At 37.7% G+C, this 20,635-nt stretch overlaps 1 protein-coding gene across 1 annotated transcript in view; it reads right to left on the bottom strand.

Moving 5' to 3' along the window:
• The window catches only part of LOC150076358 (transcription factor E2F8-like), a 229,884-nt gene that overhangs the window by 31,474 nt on the left and 177,775 nt on the right, over positions 1 to 20,635 (bottom strand). The window contains exon 7 of the mRNA XM_090387330.1: positions 1,389 to 1,523. Within this exon, the coding sequence (XP_090243456.1) occupies positions 1,389 to 1,523 (135 nt within the window). The remainder of the gene's footprint in view (positions 1 to 1,388; positions 1,524 to 20,635) is intronic.

Raw genomic sequence — 20,635 nt, 5'->3', positions numbered from 1 at the left:
CCAGGATTTGGTTTTCATATTGTTGTCTAGCATTTTCTGAGCTATCCATATTTGTGTTCTCATAGCCAAGCTGCTTTGCTTCATAAATCTATAACACCAACTTACTGGGCGACCACAATCATCAAGTCCCTTTGCTGCTGACCTGACTTTTGCCTCAGAAATTATTCTTTTTGTTGACACATATACCACAGTTCTTCTGCTTTATTACCCAGCTATTCAGTGCATTCTCAGGTCTCACCCATTTTGCTGTTGGTTGACAAAGGTTATTCTGAAAAGGATAACATCAACCAACACACTGAGTTTATCCTCTTTTTACACCACTCATGGATCATCTTCTCTATTGGTGCACCAAAATGTCTTTCTGTGGCTCTGTTTCTGTGTTTTCTCTGTTCCTTTGCACAACTGACTTGTAATTTTTTTTTTTTTACCATTAACTTATAAGACAGAGGGTGATTTTTTGAGATAGATTTCTGGGTAAAAAGTGAACCTAATAAGGAGGGAAATACAATAATAGTGACTAAATGTATATTAAAGCAAAAACAAGGAAACACAGAAGCAATGAAATAACTAAAGGTATAAGACAAGGAGACTAAGCAAGTTTCTTCAGTCTTTTCAGTTTATGATATATGAATTTATTAAAACAAAGTAAATAACAGAATTAAAATAAAAAAACAAATTAAATATAATCTTCTGTGCAGATGATGCAGTACTAATGGCATTAAAATAAAATGATTTGCAAAGAATGCTACATAATTTTAATAAATATTAAAAAATCCATGGGGAAAATAGAATTTAAGACATTTAAATTCGGCGCCTCCATAGCCAGGTGGGAAGGAGCAGCAGTGTGTAGCACACACTTCTTGATTAGACCGGGGTTTGAGCCCGTCACCACCAAATACGGAGGATGCGGAAAGGTCAGGGAATGACCACCACATATCCCCAGAGCAATATGGCCTAGTTGCTAATGCTCCTAAAAACCAAATAACAAACAAACAAACAAACATTTAAATTCTTTATATGTGTTAGTGGCAGCAGTTTTAAACAGAGTTTAAAACCTCTGCCATTCTTAAGCAGACAATAAACAAGTGCTGTAAAATTAAAGGCATGATGAAATTAACAACTGCTTGATGTCAGTATGATGACTGAACTCTGTTTAGAAGAACTGCAGTTTTATTTGTTCTTTGCTTGCATTGCCATTAGTTTATGTACATGGAATAAACTTTTGATAAAATTTGGAGGTTTCAAATAGTCAAAAGTTTATTCTATATACAATCTGGAGATTATATATAGAATTAAGAATTATTATATAGAATTAAGAATTATTATATAGAATTAAGAATTATATACAATTAAGTATTTATTTTTGAAGTGTAAAAACTGCTTCTCACCTTTTAAAGTATCCACATCAGGTCCTATATATTTAAAAGCAGGTTTTCGTCCTCTTACTTCAGTGACATAAACTTTCTGAATTAAACCCAGACTTGAGAGAATATTAGCTATGTCATATAATCTTCTGATCTTGGCTGCATTAATAAAACAAGAACTGAGAGTAAAATTAGAAAGGGAACATATATTATCAGTGGAATCCTATAGAGAACCAAATATCTGACTTGGAAAATTTAGTGAGTGGTTCTTCTCTTACCATTTATATATATATATATATGCAATCAAACCCTTCTCTATAACAAAATATTCTAGTCAGCCTTGAATATTGAAGAAAACTAATTTTTATAATAATGTTTTAACTAGAAGCTTGTTCAATGTTCTCTTATTGAAACAGATCAAGTATACTAAATCCAGCTGAGTGTAGGTAGCACCACATGACTTTGTTTGATAAGTCTGCACAAATCTAAAAACTAGTAATCGGTTTGGCACAGGTTAAGAAAGACTATTAAAATTCTATCAATGACCTACTTTCCCACTATATGCTCAATGGTCTAAATTGCTCTCAATCAATCAGTTGGACCCAATTTCTTACCAGTTGCAGTGGCAAAACATTAGATATTAATGCTGCAGTCCTTAGTGCATTCTGCTATTAGATGGTGATGATGAATGAAACACCAACTGGTGAATGTGAAGTTACCAAAACAAACAAACAATTTTATCTACTACTGAAACACTTAATTTTGCAAAAATTGAAGTGCTTCAAAAGATGAAGAATATTTGCAAGAACTTGCATATAATTCAGCAACATAACTGCTAAGCACTTAATGGGAAGCATTACTGAGAAGTTGATACAGGGGGAGGGGGTACATCTGCAGCACCCACTGCATTGATGAACATAAAACCAGTGTATATTTTAGTGGAGTGAAAATGTTGGTGTGGGCTGAATATTGAACATGTGCCAAAAAAAAAGTTTTTTTCCATTGTTGGAGGCAATTTACATAAGATGGGATAAAAGTAACCAATGGTTTTTTTTTTTATCTATTCCAAGTTGTATCAAGATAAGCATTGTGTTAGATTTCATAATCTGACACTGACAGGCTGATATGCATTTGGTTTATTTCTGTAATAAACAGACTGACTTTCAGTATCAGCCCCATTTGGCTGATACTGAAAACCAGTATCAGCCAAATGGGGTAAGTAGGAAAGCTTTGAATTTCAGCTGTGCAGTTCAATAGTAACATTTGTTTTCTGATACTGCCTTATGGTTAGCACTAGCATTAGTCAAGGCACACGTTACAAGAAAGCAAGCTTATATAGCGTCAACAAAAAAAAAAAAAAAAAAAAAAAAAACCTACAAATCTTCTAATTTCACCCATACACTCACTCCAAATGTTCAAAAGGAACTAAGTCTGTTTAGTTCTTCTGTAAGAACGTAGGGCAATCTTGAGAGCACAATGTTAATAGAGATGACGTGAAAGTGCCAGCACACTAACAGCAGCAGAATCAATAAGGTGCATCACAGTTCAAAAGAAATATCTGATTAGGGTCCTGTATATGTGAAGCAAGATTTGAAGATCTGCAAACCTAAGCACAACCACCACCAGAAAGCTTTATGCTTGATACAAGAAAATTCAAAATTTGTACTTGCTCACAAAATTTTACCAATGGCTGAAGATGTGTCACATAAGACTAACATTTATTCTGCTATGTGGAATATCGTCTTGGGAATTAGAGCCCCTCTTAATTTTTCATAAATTTGCAGACTGTGCTTTCATGAAAACTGGCAAGCACTAATTCTGAATTTTACACTGGGAAGCAAACATAGTTCCCAATATTATCATCAGTAATAAAAAATAAAATAAAAATAAAGGACTTGCTTTGCACCACAAAATTCAGAATTAGTGGTTGCTACTTTTTGCCAAACGGCTAGGAGGAAAAACATCGAAAAGCTTTAGAGAACTGTTTAAATATGCTGAAAAATGTGAGGAAGTGCCCCCACCTTGGCTGCTTCACAGAAAATTTGAATGAAGCATAAACTAACCCCTTTATAGTTTGTTGAACATATTCCATAAGTTTGTGTGTTATCCAGACATCTTTTATGGTTGAGGTCTCATTTAGACTTCAATCTTTGTATAACATCCACCACAGCGAATTTTTGGAGGTCAGACAAGTCATATCTGCTGACGCAAAAATCATGATGTGATATTCAACCACCACCCAGTGTTGAAATTTTAAATTCTGATCCACAATACATACTAGCTTCTAATGTACTGCTGCTGCTGCACAGGCAACTTATGACACAGTATACAATATTTTTGATGAGTATCTGAATACTTTTGGTCATGTAGCATATATGATATATGTCTGTAATTTAATAAATAAATAAAATAAAAATAATAATAATAATAATAATAAAAAAAAAAAAATATATATATATATATATGCAAAATTGACTGCATTCTGTACTAATTATTTTCTAATCACAATACTTCTTATCCTACAACATTCAGAAAGTTCAATTATAATAAGTAAAATTTGTCACAATGAAAATTTATGGTGATTCAGAAATGATGCTACCATAGAGGAGTTAGACTATATTTTTCAAAAAAAAAAAAATTCAATTATCTAAATCATTCAACATCATATTCATTTGAATATATAAATGAATGCATATGACATTTAATTATATATTCAAATGAATGGAAAATCATCTTAAGAGACTACTCAATCTTTTCTTTATATTTAAAAAAAAATAGCAAAATATGATTTCCTGATGACAACCGAAAAGAATGTATCGCTTTTCGTTGTAATTAAACTTTTAACTCCATTATTGATACTTACACAACAATAACATTTAATACCACTTCAAATACTATGCAGCAATGAAGAAAAAGGGTTCAATTTAAATACTGAACTGGCAAGTTTCTCACAGAGTATGCAACTTAACTACCACCAAATTTTAAACGAGAGGGTGGGTAGTACATAAAATGTAACAATAAAATTACAGTAAGCCTCATAATTCAGACTAATAGGGGGAAGTCCAAGTACTATATACTATATATACTCCTTATTATATTCTGTCTATTACAGAATATAATAAGGAGTATATATTTTAAACTTGTAGTTCATTAAAATGAACTTATTTGCAATTTAGTAATGTTTTAATTTAAATGGAATTAGGAGACAAAAGAAAATGAAATATTTCATGAAAAATGTTTATATTAAAAATAAAACTTTATGTAAAGAGTTCAAATCAAATAAAATAAAATAGTATAAAACCTGACTGGTTAATTTGAAGTTTTTAAGGACCAAAATATATCCATTCCAATTTAAAAAGGTTAAAATTATCACACGAGTTCAGAACTTATCAGTATTAATTATTCAAGAAAGTTTTTGTTGATTTGGTAGTTGGCGCATCGGCTTCTGTGGCCATATTGCACCTCCAAAGGTTTTTGCAGTACAGTGATCCAAGCCCGAGGTGGGAATCGAACCGGCGACCTTTGGGTTGCCGGGCAGGTACTTTACCCACTCGGCTAGCCCGGTCGGCCCAAGAAATTTTTAGTCACCCTTATTAATACTTTACAGAAGTACAGAATTTTTATAATTCTCATTTAAAATATTAATTAACTTTTAGTAACATTGTGGCAGACATTCATAAATAGATGTTTAATATGTTAATTTTAGTCAATATGTGAAAAATTGTACAGTGCAGAAATTCATGTTTCTTTTTGGGATATTATTATTTTTTTTTTTTGCATTGTTGTTTTCAGTAAACTTTATATAAGCACAAATTGCTTTTGCTAATTAAGCTATATGCACCAGTAACAAGCTTCACAACACTTTAGAATAGCTAAGTTGAGACAGAAAATGACCAGTGTCTAAGTTTAGCTATATAAATATATCTTTGATTACAGCTGCAAAATTTTACCTTTTTCAAGGGGTTAAATTAAAATTAACCACAGAAGCTGCACAAAAGGAAAATATTATATGCAACTGTACACTGCAATAAACAATACATAACAAAACACACACAATTTCAGACCATTAGAACTATTCAATTCAAATATGGAAGTATATGACAAAACTTTTATATTTTTCATTTATTAACTTTGTTCTGCAAAGTAGTACAGGATGACCATCGCTAATCTGGCAGCGTTGGGTTCTGTGGGATGCCAGATTAGTGAGCTTGCTGGATCACCAGTGGTTATTTTAGCACATACAGTTTACCCAAAAAATATTTAGCAAATAATTTGATCAGTAATTCTAATATAAATATTGTAATGTCAGTGTTGTAAAAAAAAAAAAAGTCTTTTTGTTTCGCATATATGTGGTGGACATGGCCCAGTAGGTTACTTTATTTCTTGAGAAGCCGTGTCAGCTATATATGCGTGACACTATTACAGCATACATATGAAGGTCGTTAGTGATTAGTTTATTGCACGTGCAGCAAGCGCGTGCAATAAAACTGATTGTGATAAAATAAACTCTCAAACATCGCAATAAGTTTGTCAGTAGTATTAGAGATTTTGTGAAAACAAGTTCATTAGCACACTGTAGTATCCATCATATTGTGTTGTGTTTTTCTGCAAGTTGTACAAGTGTGTTGTAAAAAAAAAAAAAAATTAAAAAGGAATTGCTAAAAGAAAATTACTAAAATAAGAGGAACTGATAGAAATTGCTGGTATTTACAACTAAGCAGAGTTCAACTTCTCACAGACACACCACTGTCAAGTTTTTTTCAGAAGTTCAACTTTATCTGTTATGGACAATGAACTGTGTTTGCGCTTAACACAACGAGAGGCACTTCCTTTATGCACTGGAACCATGGCTGGGGCTAAATGTGAGCAGGTTATAATAATAAATGCAGAAAAACAAGTAGGAATGGCTTGCCAGTGTCTATGAGTTTGCACAAACAGCTGATGCTGCAACCAATGCCACCAAAACAGTAGTGGCAAGTCAGTGTGCCGACCTGGGAAATTTGAAATTACGTTCGTGGATATTATGTCCGAATTAGCGGTGGAGCTGAATTAGTGATGGTAGACCTGTATTAAAAAGAAGAATAAATTCCGGAAGCAGCTACATTCTCTTCCATAAATAGTGAATTCTCTACACAACCAAGATAAAATTTTACAACTATAACCAAACATACAGTTTCCGAAGGTGGTCACTATTTCACACAAGCATTCAATGACTAGCTTACACAGCTGTAATTAGCAGGAGCACGTTAGTGTTATATTAGGAAGTTTAATGAATGAGCAACAGAGCAAGAAGGAAAAAAATGTTGCCATGCCATTTTATGCATGAATTACAACTATTAAACAGCAATTATATCCCAAAATATGAATTCTCTCTCTCTCTCTTATACATACAATTAAACATAATAAAAAAAATCACTTCTTTTAATGTATGAAAATTGGTTTAAATTCTTGCAATATATAAATGCAATGAAAGAATATATTTCATGTATAGTTTTAACAGAGGTTAACTTAAAAAAACTGTGTGTGTACCCTGTACACATAAAAGGTGTTTTATGTGTTAACATCTTTGATGACACCTACTAAATTTTGAACAGCTAGACCAAAATTGCAAACGATGTAATGTTTTATGCTCATGCCCGCTACTTACCAAATCAATGTTGGTGATGTTAGTGTCATTATTCAGTCCAAAATATTTAGTATGAATGATGTAATGTTTTATATAAACACCCACTGCTTACTCTACCAAATCAACATTTGGAAGAGGTTAGGCCAATAGCCTAATTATCCATTTGACTATAGACATTTGTTGAATAGTATGATTGCAACAATACAAGTACGGTTGATTCTGGTTATTTAAGCCACCGGTTAATCGGGGCAGCCGTTTATTTGAGGCAAATCTTAAAAAACAGAAACCAATCGAGAAAATAGTCAGGGTTTACTTCGCTTAATTGGGACAGCATGCCGTTTAATCGGGGCAGGAGACCGCAGCACTGAAGATTACCCTACGATTGTCTCCGACGGTACCATGTGGTTCGGTCGAAATTCTGGAGGTCACAACTATAAAACAATAAAAACAATTAGCAGTCACCTGTTTATTGGGCTTTTCTGTTAGGGAAATCTATCATAAATGGACAATAAACTCAATTTTACTGAATTTGCGATAATACTGACAGCTGGAATTCTGTGGGTTATTATGGTGAAATGTGTTTACACTTCCATGAAATCTTCAATCATAAAAAAATTTATTTTCAGATCTTTTTGTTCCTATTTTTAATAGCTTTGTAACTTGTTACTCCGTTCTCACTTGCACATATCATAATATTTTTTTTTTTTTTTTTTTTATGTAAACCACAAACACGAGAGGTATTAGAACATATAGTACTTAGTACCATGCTTCGGTTATTTGGGCCACCGGTAGACTTCTGTAGACTGTAATTTTCAGGAAATACGTATGAAGCAAGGTTGTTCCAGAAAACAGCAGTTGAATGAATAAATGAGGAAGATGAAAAGTTGGTTCTGTGAGTTTGAAGTTGGACAGTAAATGGATGTTGGCTGGTGGCGGCACGTGTTCGAACTGTTTTGAAAGAGAGAGTGGGAATTATAGAAGCCAATTCAGAAGAACAGTGCCCATGGAAGTATTTGTAGAAGAGGCATGCAGCAGAAACAGTACGTCTATGAGACAGCGAATGGAGAGACTGTGTTAGAGATGAATCATTAATTAACCTAACTGCCCCCTCTTCTGAATGGAATAAAGCAGCCTGAGAGGGGTCTTGGGGGCACCATCCCAGATGTGGGAACAATATTCCATGGCAGGGCAGATTTGCGATTTATACACAGTGAGCAGCTGTTTTTTTAGATGCAGAAGAAGGAATATTTGTAATGTGCTTGTGCCAACAGAGTTCAGAAGTCAGGGTAATCCCCAAAAGAGATATATCATTTTACCTAGAAATCGGAGTGTCACTAATGATAAGTATAAGAGCAGAAGAATTCTTTTTGCGAGATATAAGACAAGACTGAGTTTTAGAAGGATTCAAATCAACTAAGTTGTCTTTGCCCCACTGGATAATTACCTGAAGATCGGCATTTAAGGAATTGGTAGCAGATTTTCGAGAAGTTGAAGCTGATTGAGCAGGACAAGGTTTCTCAAAATGGAAAGTGGAATGCAATGTGCTATCATCTGCAAAACTATGGATAGGATATCCAGTCAATGGAAGAAGGTCATTAATATAAAAGAGGAAAAGAGTGGGGGAAAGAACTGAACCTCGGGGGACACCGGCATTAGTGGAGAAGTTAGAAGACAGAGAGGCATCTACCATCACCCTTAGTGAGCGATCAGAGAGAAAACTGGATAGCCAATTACTAAAAACAGTTGGCAAACCATAAGATGGAAGCTTGTTTAGAAGACCTTTATGCCGAACACGATCGAAAGTCTTTGAGATGTCAAGAGCAACTACTTCTGTTTCACCAAACCTTTCCACTGAATTAGTCCATAAATGGATAACATAAGCCAGAATATCACCAGTGGATCGATACTGACGGAATCCATACTGGCTATCGTTGATCAGATGGAAGTTTTCTAGGTAGTTTAAGAGTTGGCGGTTAATTGATTTGTCCATTAGCATTAGTAGAGGCATTTGATGCAAGAAAGCAAGCTTATGCAGCATCAGCCAAAAAAAATAAATAAAAATAAATAAATAAATAAATAAAAAATAACCACTTCCACTTCACCCCTCTGTGTGTTCGAAATACTTGTCCAGCTGAGCCTTAATCTTATTCAGGCTATCAACCTCCACGACAAGGGATGGAAGTCTGTTCCACCAACCAACCAACCAACCACCCACCCGCTGGCTAAAGGCAAATTTCCTCACATCTATCCTACATCTGTGTTTCCTCAATTTGAATTTATGCCCTCTCAGGTGATTATTCTGAGCAAAAGGAAGAATCCCATCAGCACTGAGCATGCTCAAACCATTCAAGGCTTTATACACCTCTATCAGATCACCTCGCTGGTGCCTAGTCTCCAGACACTGTAATTTGCAAAACTTAAGCCTTTCTTCATAAGAGCACCCCTTTGTTCCATTCACCAATCTTGTTGCCCTTCTCTGTACTCGTTCCAGCATCTCTACATCCTTCTTGAAATACAGTACTCTAGGTGTGGCCTGACCATTGCCTTATACAAGGGAATAATCACCTCCTTATCCCTGCTAGAAAAATTCCTATATATCATTTACAATACACCATGAGCTACTCTTGCAGCCCCTCTGCACTGCTCAGAGAACTTCATATCTGCCTGCACAACCACCCCCAGGTCCCTTTCATTCTCTACTACTGTCAGTGTAGTACCACAGAGTTGATACGTTGCTCTGGGGTTGCTGTTTCCCATATGTAGTACTTTACATTTGTCAATGTTAAACTTCACTTGCCACCTCTCAGCCCATCTGCTCAACCTTTCCAGATCCTGTTGCAGTAGCATAGTGTCAGTAGTGTCCTTGACAATCCAGCCAACCTTCGTATCGTCTGCCATCTTGGACATTAAGCTTGATATACCATCATCAATATCATTTATAAATACAGAAAAGAATAATAGACCCAATACTTAACCCTGAGGGACTCCACTAATAACATTAGTCCACGATGAGCAGTGTCGATTGATTACCACTCTCTGTCTTCTCTCCCTCAACCAACCCTTTATCCATAGTAGCAATTTGCCTCCAATGCCACACTGCTCCAATTTGTGCAGCAGTCTTCCTTGTACAACAGTATCAAAAGCCTTTCTAAGATCCAAGTAGATAATATCAAAGTTATTCCCTGCATCCAGTTCTTTTGTGACTGCATCGTAGCATCCAATCAAATTGGTCAGGCAAGACACTTCCCCTTAACAAAACCACGCTGTGTCTGAGCTATAACTGAAGTCTTGTCTAGATGATCCTGAAGTGCTTCTTTAACCAGTGCCTTCATTAATTTTCCGGGAACAGAAGTTAAACTAACAGATCTATAATTACTTGTGTCGCCCTTTGATCCTCCTTTGTCAATTGGGGTCACATTTGCACATCTCCAGTCCATGGGTACTTCCCCTGAGTCCAAGGAAGCTCTCATAATTATGGCTAAGGGTTTGCTTACTTCCTTTGCTGCCTCCTTTAATATAACTGTATGAGATCCCATCCACCCCAGGTGCCTTTCTTGTATTTATCTTCAACAATTTCTCCTCCACTTTACTCTCAGTTATTACAAGGTTCTCTAGCTTACTGCCAGAGTTGAATACACCTCTGGCATTCCCCTCGCTGAATACCTCCTCGTGTGTGAATGTCGATGCAAAATATTCATTTAGTTTGTTAGCTACATGAGCAGGATCATCAACAGTTGACCCATCGATATCAAGTGGACCAATCTGATTCATCCCCTTTCTTCTAGAGTTTACATAAGTAAAGAACTCTTTGCTGTTTTTCTTAGCATCCCTTGCCAAAGATTTCTCGTAATCTGCCTTCGCCTGCCTAACCTCCTTTGTAACTTGGTTACAGATCAACTTGTATCTATCATAGGCTTGTGTGTCACGTGTTAATTTGTATGTATCCCATGCATTTTTCTTCTCTGACATATGTCTCATTAGTTCATCTGACATCCACTTAGGCCTAAACCTTGAACAATATTTCTTAGTTGGTATGTAAAGCCTAGTAGCTTCCAAGATAAGTTCTTTGAATGCTCCCCATTTGGATTTGCTGTTGGTAACATCATCAGTTGGTCCCACTGTATAGAATTTAAATACTGTCTCAGTCCATCGTAGTCGCCTTTACGAAAGCAATAACCCTTCCCTTTATCCCTAATGGTAGTTACCTCTTTGAGTAAATCCCACTTCAGCACACTGTGATCACTGCCACCTAGTGGTTCATTTACCTGCAGATTCTTAACGCATGAAGAATCACTACTGATAATCAAATCAAGAGTATTACTCCCTCTAGTTGCCTCCCAAACATGCTGATGTAGAAAACAATCATCCAATAAATCCACATCTGATCAATATCTGGGAAATTAAAATCCCCCATTATAAGACTCTCTGATTTACCGGCCCACTCTATTTCCCTGTACAATTTCTTATTATACTCATCAGAGTCGTTTCATTAAGCCTATAGCACACTCCTCTCAATTTTGATCTCCCAATGCTTGTCACACCAAACTGACACGACACTACTCTGTCCAGCAATGTTGACTGGCTTCACTTCCTTGGATTTTATGTATTTCTTAACTAATAGCATAACCCCTCCTCCCTTCCTATCCTGTCTATCCCTTCTGTAGACATTGTACTCCCCAAATTTCAGTTCTGCATTCCTTATATCTGTGTGACACCACGTCTCTGAAATCCCCACAATATCTGCCTTTGATGTTTTGAGTAATACCTCAAATTCATTTACTAAACTCCTAGCATTAGTGTACACGCAAGTATACATGCACCTGTTCTTTTTCTTAGCTACCCTAACACAACCCATGTGTTTACTTGTAACCCAATGATTCCCAGCCGTCTCTGAAATATCCTGCATCTTGTTTTCCAGGCTGCGGCTCATTCCAATAGAAGCAGTGCAAGAATCACTTTCTCCTCTGCCAGTGCCTCTGCTACTGTTAATCTATTAGTCCTTGTATCCCCCCAATCTAGCAGTTTTCAGGCCCACCTAACACTCCCTCGATAGCATCAGCAAACAGTCTTGCACCTTTCTATCTAAGTGTATCCCATCCCTGTAGAAGCAGTCTCTCCTGTTAACAAGTACAGTCCAGGCTGAAAAAAATTCTACCCCTTGAGCCTTGCACAATCTTTCCAGGGCCAAATTGATCGACAGGGCTCTCATCATATAACTCCCTCCTATCGTGTCTGTGCAGAATTGCAGACACTTTCAAATTCAACCCAAATTCACGGTTTTTTTTCAACAGTGACCTGTACTTGTTAAGTAATTCCGCCGGTCTCCTACTCTTAATATCATTAGTGCCAACGGGTACAACTATATCACCTTTTGTGCCCTTAAAAGATGATATCCGCTCTACAACATCATCAACCTTTGCCCCTGGCAGACATACCCTGATCCTGTTCCACCTATCCTTTTTACAAAGCATGTTTCCCATTTCCCTGACAATAGAGTCACTAACAACTACTAGTTCCTGTGGGATCAGCGCATTCTGCCTTGGGAGCTGCCGCTGTGTTGCGGGATGCCCCCAAGTGCAAGCTCTGGCATTGGTGTGGGCAGCTGATAGCTTGATGGGCCCCTCACTTTTAATCCTTCGAGGGCATCCACCCTGTCCTTCAAGCTCTCATATAGGCCCATAACAACGCTGAGTTGCTGCCTGATTTCCTTACACTCCTTGCATCGCGCACATACGAAGACACCCCCCATGGCAGTATCATCAAGCAAATAGTGCATTTTAAAAGGCTGTGATTCAGAGGGCAACTGCCCTCTGAATCACAAAAAAGGAATGCTCGACTGTGTTATCAGGCAATATTAAGTGGCAGACAACTAACATCAACCAGTGCAATACCACCACTTTCCTTAGTGAAGGCTTGAAGTGGCGACACCCCAATTTAGTCTCCAGAGCAATGCTCCAGCAATCCCTTCCCCCTCTCTACCGTCATGCAGTATGAATGCTGTCATTTGAGGTTACGACGGGCATCATGATGTGATCTGATCTTCCTCACATTTTAAGTGTACAGATAAGAAAACTGTGTTCACAGGTTGGCCGCTGTATCGAATGTATTGGTAACTCTATAGGAGGCATCCAGATTAGCTAGTGTATAATCTCGTTGCCTCTACTCTGTCAGATAGTGACTGGAGGGAAGTTATGTCAAGGAGCTGGGTATATTCTTACCATCAGTACACCATATCCAAAAATTACTTCACATGTGTCTGCCCCTACCTTTTTTTGTTACTACTGAATAGTCAAACAATAAAACACACTTATCTGCAAAAATCTCTAAACCTCAAAAACACTTCATTCATTTCACAAATATATGTGTGGCCTCAGTACCAGTCTCGATGTCCATTTCCACTTAAAGTCTGACAAGCCACTTAGGTTTTGGTTTTTTTTTTTTTTTTTTTTTCCTGACAGAGTCACATATATCGGCTGATTCAAATACTGCTCGTCTCAGTTGTCCTAATTATTCACTGTATGCTTCCTTTCACTTCAAAGGTGGTACTTGTGCATATTTCAACTTTGATATTCCATGTCAGAGAATTAGTGATTTGCAATCTCCTCTTCTTGATCTTCTCTGGCTTAACATCTCTCTACCCCATTCTGTAAGATACATCTGTTACCTCTATCATTCTCCCAACTCCACTAATCATTTGGAACTCTGACTCTTTTCTTTGAAACTTAACTTTCTCCACTCCAACATTCCTAACAAGTCAACAAATAAGTTCCCTTGGTGATTTTAATGTTCACAACTCCAGCCTGGTTCTGATTTCTAGTCACGAGGATTCAGCTGGTCCAGATGCTGAGGCTTTTTTCAATTACTAATGAAATTGCACAGACTGTTCATTTACCTATCAGAATATCAGACAATCCAAACTACGTGGCCCACCTGTACTTAGAACAACCCTTATAAGTACACTGTCAAGGTGAGTGGTCCTCTAGCCACAGCAGATCACAACTTGGTGATGGTCCCCATCCCTTCCCAAGTGTAGCCTTCCCTTGTGGCCATTCTCAAACTCATATTGTTTGGCATTACAAGAATGCAAAATGGGATGATCTGTGAGATTTCAATTCTTCTTTTTCTTGGTTATATTACTGTTTTAAGTCTTCTGATGTCAATACTTGCTAATATCATGTCAGTGAAATTATTCCCATAGGAATGATATGCAACATTCTTATTCTAGATAAGAATGTTGCATATCACAATGGGCTTGCAACAACTGCAAAGTGGTTATTAAAGTCCAAACTAGATTTAATACAGGTCAAAAGTAGAAAACTTGCTTCTTGTCCACATGGTAGTTAAGCATTTTGGTGACAAAAGTGAAATTATAGTAACCTTATAATACCGTGATAAATCGGACTAAAAATGAATAGCAAATGCTTAGAAAACGGTACTCACCTTGTATAAATCTGCAATAAATTTTTTTGGTAGATGGTGGTTAAATTTAGGTTGGAAGATTGTTGTTGATTTGGTAGTTGTTGGTGCATCGGCTTCTGTGGCCATATTGCACCTCCCAAGGTTTTTGCAGTACTTTGATCCAAGCCAGAGGCGGGAATCGAACCCGCGACCTTTGGGTTGCCGAGCAGGTACTTGACCCACTCGGCTAGCCCGGTCGGCTAGGTTGGAAGAAGCATTAAAAAGAACTAAGGCGGGGAATGGGGTGAAAATATTTTAAACAGATTTTAAAATGAGCGCAAGGAAGTAGAAATGCAGATCTCCAATCCTTGGTTGTCATAAAGAGGTTAAAAGACGTAAATGAAAAAACAGTTGTTGTTAGGTTTGTTGGTGCATCAGCAACTATGGCTAAAATGCACTGATTTCTGACTAGTATGTCTTTGTTGTTGATGCTGATTCTGATAAAAATTTAAACAAGGTGATATTTATTAATCAATTTTAGGAAAACAAAAATGTCATCCATATCTTGACGATCTTCTAGAACATTACGTAGTGTTAATTGATTGCAATTTTTGAAAAGTAAGGAGAAAGCAGTTTTTCGTTATCTTAAATAAAGTGGGCATTCAATAACGATATGCTTTACAGTGAGTGGACATGAACAGTTACTGCATTGTGGGGCATCTTCCTTTCTTAATAAATAACTGTGAGTGAGGTATGTGTGACCAATGCGCAGTCGCGCTAGTACAGTTTCTTCTTTTCTATTTTCCCTTAGACTGGATCGCCACTGTTTGGGTTCTTTCTTTATTTCAAAAAGTTTATTATTTGTTTCTTTTTCCCATATATGTTTCCACTGTTCTTTAGAGGTCTGCTGTATAATGGATTTAAAGTCAACATAAGGTGTCCTGAAATTGGAAGAAATAGGATTGGAAGCATTTTTGGCAGCTAAATCTGCCTGTTCATTTCCTGGGATTCCAGAGTGTCCAGGAATCCAACAAAAAATTATGCGGTGACCACGTGCATGAATTGCCATTAACTGAGTCCAGATTTGTTGTACCAGAGGATGACTGTTGGGGCGTTTACCTTGTATACAATTCACAGCACTTAATGAATCGGTATAGATTATGGATTGAGTATATGAGGCTTCTTTTATTTTCTCCAGGGCTAGTAAAATACCATACAACTCAGCAGTAAAATTACTACATTCTGAAGGGAGCTGTTTAGCGATGATAGCATCCAGCAGGACTACAGCTGTACCAACTTTACTGGCAGTCTTGGATCCATCTGTATATAGCTGCACGTAACTGCTAAACTGAATTGAGTGGGCCAGATGTAAATGTCTGATGTTAATATCTGGAAGATTATTCTTTCCCCATTTCTGATAGTATTTTTCAATATCTATCGTGGGTATTTGCCATGGCTGGATTTGCATGCTAGTATCCTGCATTATGTCATTCATGCTGAGTCCCCAGCTAGTGTTTAGAGCTTGAAGCCTAATGCCAGATGGTTTGTTGATACGTGATTTAGTACGATAGAGGTTTTCCCATTTTGGTCTGAAGAGATATTGCCATATCGGGTGTTGTGGAAAGCTGCTGATTTTCACAGCATAATTTAGGAGAAGAATTTGTCGCCGAAGGTCTAGTGGCGGTTCATTGGCTTCCGTATATAGACTTAAAATGGGAGATGTACGAAAGGCACCCAGTGCTATTCGAAGTGCACTATGATGAATGGGGTCAAGCCATTTCAGTACACTTGGCCTGGCTGAGGCGTATGCAGGAGATGCGTAGTCTAAGCGGGATCTAATTAATGAGCGGTATAAATGTAGCAACATGTACCGATCTGCACCCCATGACATAGAGGAGATTACTCTGAGAATATTTAGTTTCTTAAGGCAGCTGGTACGAATATATTTTATATGTTCAAGGAAGTTTAATTTTTTATCAAGTATTATACCAAGAAAACGAGTGCTTGGTTGAAATGTAATACAATGGGAGTCTAACTGAAGGTTTGGATCAGGATGCAATGTACGTTTACGACAGAAGCGTACTGCAGTTGTTTTCGGTTTAGAAATTCTGTAGCCATTGTTTTTGGCCCAAGAGACTATTCTATTAATGGTGACTCGTAGTTGTCTCTCAATAAGTCGCATATTTTGAGAATGACATGAGATGGCAAGGTCATCAGCATACAGGTATGCATCAACTGTGTTAGGTATACAATTGGTTATAGAATTGATCCTGATGGCAAAAAGTGTTGCACTTAGCACTGAGCCCTGGGGAACTCCTTCTTCTTGAACATATGTGCCAGAAAGTGACGAGTGGTAGAGGACTTGGAAGGATCTGTTAGATAGGAAGTTCTGAATGAATTTCGGGAGATGACCCCGAAGACCAGATTTATGTAAGTCTCGAAGAATCCCATAACTCCAAGTTGTATCAAATGCTTTCTCGATGTCAATGTATATCATAACAAAGTGTTCATTTCTTAGAAAGGCGTTTCGAATATTTGCTTCTGCTTTGATAATGAGGTCAAGCGTCGATCTACTTCTCCAAAAACCATACTGGCTTGGACTCAGAATGTTTTGAGTCTCCAAATACCATGTTAGTCGGGTGTTAAGTATTTTTTCCATTGTTTTTCCCAAGCAACTTGTTAAGGAGATAGGTCGATAGTTTGTTGGGTTTGTATGGTCTTTTCCTGGTTTCGGGAAGGCTAGCACATAAGAATGGCACCAGCTGGTGGGGTAATATTCCTCTAAAAAAATTCTATTATAGAGTAGTAAGAGACCACTTAATGATCTTTCACTTAAATGGGAAATCATTGAGTAATAAATTCCATCAGGACCTGGAGCACTGTTTTTCACTTTTGTGAGCGCATTAAGCAATTCAGTCATGGTCAACGGCAGATTGTATGAATGTTTGAGAGCTGTATTAAAATTCAGTTTATACTTTTCTGTATTTTGTTTTAGCATCTGAAAGGCTGGTTCATAGGCGGAAACAGCTGAGAGTGATTCAAAAGACGAGCCAAATGCATTAGCAAGTTCTTCAGGTTCAGAAATTTCCTTTCCTTTCAGAAATAGAATCGGGGAAGTAACAAGTGGGTAATTGCCATTGATACGTTTGATTTTTTTCCAAACTGTAGCAGTATCTGTGAATCTGTTTATTGTGGCAGCATAGCGTGACCATGCTTCTTTTTTACTCATTCGTCTTAAATAACGAGCCTTAGCCTTGCTCTTTTAAACTGTAGGAGGTTGGCTGTGGTTGGATGTTTTCTAAACTGATTCCAGGATTTATTTCTTTCTCTTTTAGCAATGCTACATGCTTCGGTCCACCACATTTTTGGATGGAGTCGGATTTTAAATGATGATTTTGGGATAGCGGATTCAGCTGCTGTCATTATTCGTTCTGTGATATAGCTTACTGCAGAATCTATCTTGTCAGTAGCAATGATAGTGGAATCTAAATGAGCTATTTCTTGATATTTAGCCCAGTTGGCCTTGTCAAATTTCCAAATTGTTCTAATTCTGTTGATCGGAGGAGAACTTGTACAGAAATTACAGATGATCGGAAAGTGATCACTATCAAGAGGATTGTCAGTAACTGTCCAGTCAATGAGAGGAAATATTGTTGGAGAACATACTGTTAGGTCAATGGCAGAGCTTGAGCCAGATGGTACATGAATATATGTGTGATCACCTGTGTTTAAAATAGTTAGATTGTGTTTATCCAAGAATTTCTCAATTATTTTCCCTCTGCAGTCAAGTTGTTGAGAACCCCATAGAGGGTTATGGCCATTCCAGTCACCCAGAATACAGAAAGGAGCGGGTATTTGTCCTACTAGGTCATCTAAATCAGCAAGGGTGTAAGCGTGGTTTGGTGACAGATACAATGAGACTAAAGTTATCGTTATGCCTATGGTGATACGGGCTGCAATTGCCTCCAACGGTGTTTGCAAGGGAACAGGTCTGGAGGGAATTGAAGAGTTTACTAACAGCGCCACTCCTCCGTGTGCTGCATTAGAGCAGTTTCTATCTTTTCTGTACATGGTGAAGCGTTTAACTGTTATAGATACTGCATTCGTCAGGTTTGTTTCTTGTATGCATGCTGCAACGGGCTTATATTCACTTAGGAGATCGTAGAGGTCATCGATATTAGCACGAAATCCGCGACAATTCCATTGAATTACTGTGTGCATTGTTCGGTTTTAAAAGGAGGGTTTGGTTTCTTACGGCGGATTTTTTGTTTGCGCTTGTCTACTTTTGCTTTTTCTTTTTTTGGGAAGACTGGCCTACCCGTGTCAATGTCATCCTCTGGATGAATCTCAAGAATTGAATCATCTTCATCTTCATCTATCTTTTCATCAATATCCATGGTATCGGATATAAATTTAGTAATGTTGCTTCTTTCAGGAGTCTTGGCTCGTTCATTTGGTTGTTCATTAGGCTTCTTATCTGGAGGTATTGTTACAGGAGTATTTGCTTCTCGAGTAGCATATTTAGGAGTAGGTTTTTCCTTTGATGAGGAGAGGAGCGATTTAGCCCAACCAGATATTGAGATATTTGGAGGGACTGAGCAGTCTGTCTGAGTTTCTACTGAGCGTAGCCGTTGGGTAACTGAAGCATATGTAGGTGACTTAGCAGGTACTGCAAAATGTTTTTTAGCTTCTTGATAGGATACTTTCTGCTCTATCTTATATTTTTGAATATTCTTTTCTCTTTTCCATTGAGGGCATTCCTTAGAGAAGGCAAAGTGGTTACCATGGCAGTTAGGACAAATTTGCACTTCAGTGTTACAGTTTGTGTGTGTATGCTCTTTTGAGCCGCAGTTAGCACAAGTGGCTACACTTCTGCAGACAGCTTGGGAATGACCAAATTTTTGGCACTTAAAGCACCGGACTGGATTTGGAATGTATGGTCTTACTTGGCATCGAAGATAACCAGCTTTAATAGAAGTAGGCAGATTTGGTGTTTTGAATGTTAGGATCACCGTGCGTGTGGGAACAGGTTCTCCATCTCTTTTAATCACAATTCTTTTGGCTTGTACTACGTTTTGATCTCTTAGTTCATGCACAAGTTCATCCTCTGATACGTTTAATAAATCCCACTCTGATATTACCCCTTTAGAGGAGTTTAAGGTGGCATGTGGGGTAACCTTCGTGGGAATTCCACCGAAAGTAGATATTTTCAATAGCCTCTCAGCATGTCGATGTTCGGTCATTTCGATCAATAAATCTCCGGATCTTAATCGCCGAACCATTTTTGGAGGGCCAGCCACATTTTCGAGACATTTCTGTATCAAAAATGGGGACAGCTTACTCAGTGGTTGGTCTGTGGAGGAGTGTAGTATTAGAAAGAGTGGCGTGATCTTATCCATTCCTTCTTTTTTTTGTCTCTTAGCATGGGATACATTTGTGTCGTCATGATCTGGATTATGTTTGTCCAGTTCTGAATCATAAGATCCACACGAGGACTGTTTATTTTTGTCCATCGTTGCTCCTTTTAGTCCTGGGAGAGTGGATTTCTTCTCCCAGACTTCCAGCCCCGCCACGTGGAGGCAGGAGCAGTGCCACCTAGTGGCCAAGCGGTTGGAGAGGTTAGTTTGTTAGTGCGAAAATACTAGGAAAAGAAAGGTAATTTTCCTTTCTGGGTTCTTACTTAGGACCTGTTAAGTACAGAACCACTTATAAAGAAATAAGGATGAGAAAAGCACTGGAAAGAAAATATAACAAAATCACTTAGAAAGAGCACTATATATCACTTAGGAAAATCGCTTGGACACTATCGCTTGGCACTCGGGGCCATGAAAAAACAGAGAGAGAAGACTGGTGGTGCCAATAGTCGTTATGAGGGACTTTCGTGAGTAAACCGTCATCAGTTGGCAAATGGAAGAGAAGTGAGCGCGTGTTGTATTTAAAGTTTATCTAAACTCCCATGATGCTCTTTTTGACATGTGGGAACTTTAGCCGCGAGAGGTTCCAAGCCGGTGACAGGTTGAAGGGAAGTTTAGCGTTAATAATGTTGAGATCGGAATGGTGTCGGTACCATTCGATGGCGAGGGCTTCATATTGAAGAATTCTGTAGCCCGATCTAAGTTTAATAATAGTGATGGCAGAGTCAACAAGGGGGGTGTGGTTGTGGGTTCCCTATGATGTATCAGGGTTGAACTTATTTTTTCTATTTGCTCAATAATTCAGAGTTTATTTTATGTTTTCGTAGATAACA

This window comes from Mastigoproctus giganteus, chromosome 13 (genome assembly GCF_048544385.1).
Source record: "Mastigoproctus giganteus isolate SK-2022 chromosome 13, ASM4854438v1, whole genome shotgun sequence".
In the NCBI taxonomy this organism is placed as follows: Eukaryota; Metazoa; Arthropoda; class Arachnida; order Uropygi; family Thelyphonidae; genus Mastigoproctus; species Mastigoproctus giganteus.
This window is presented reverse-complemented; position numbering and strand designations above follow the sequence as displayed.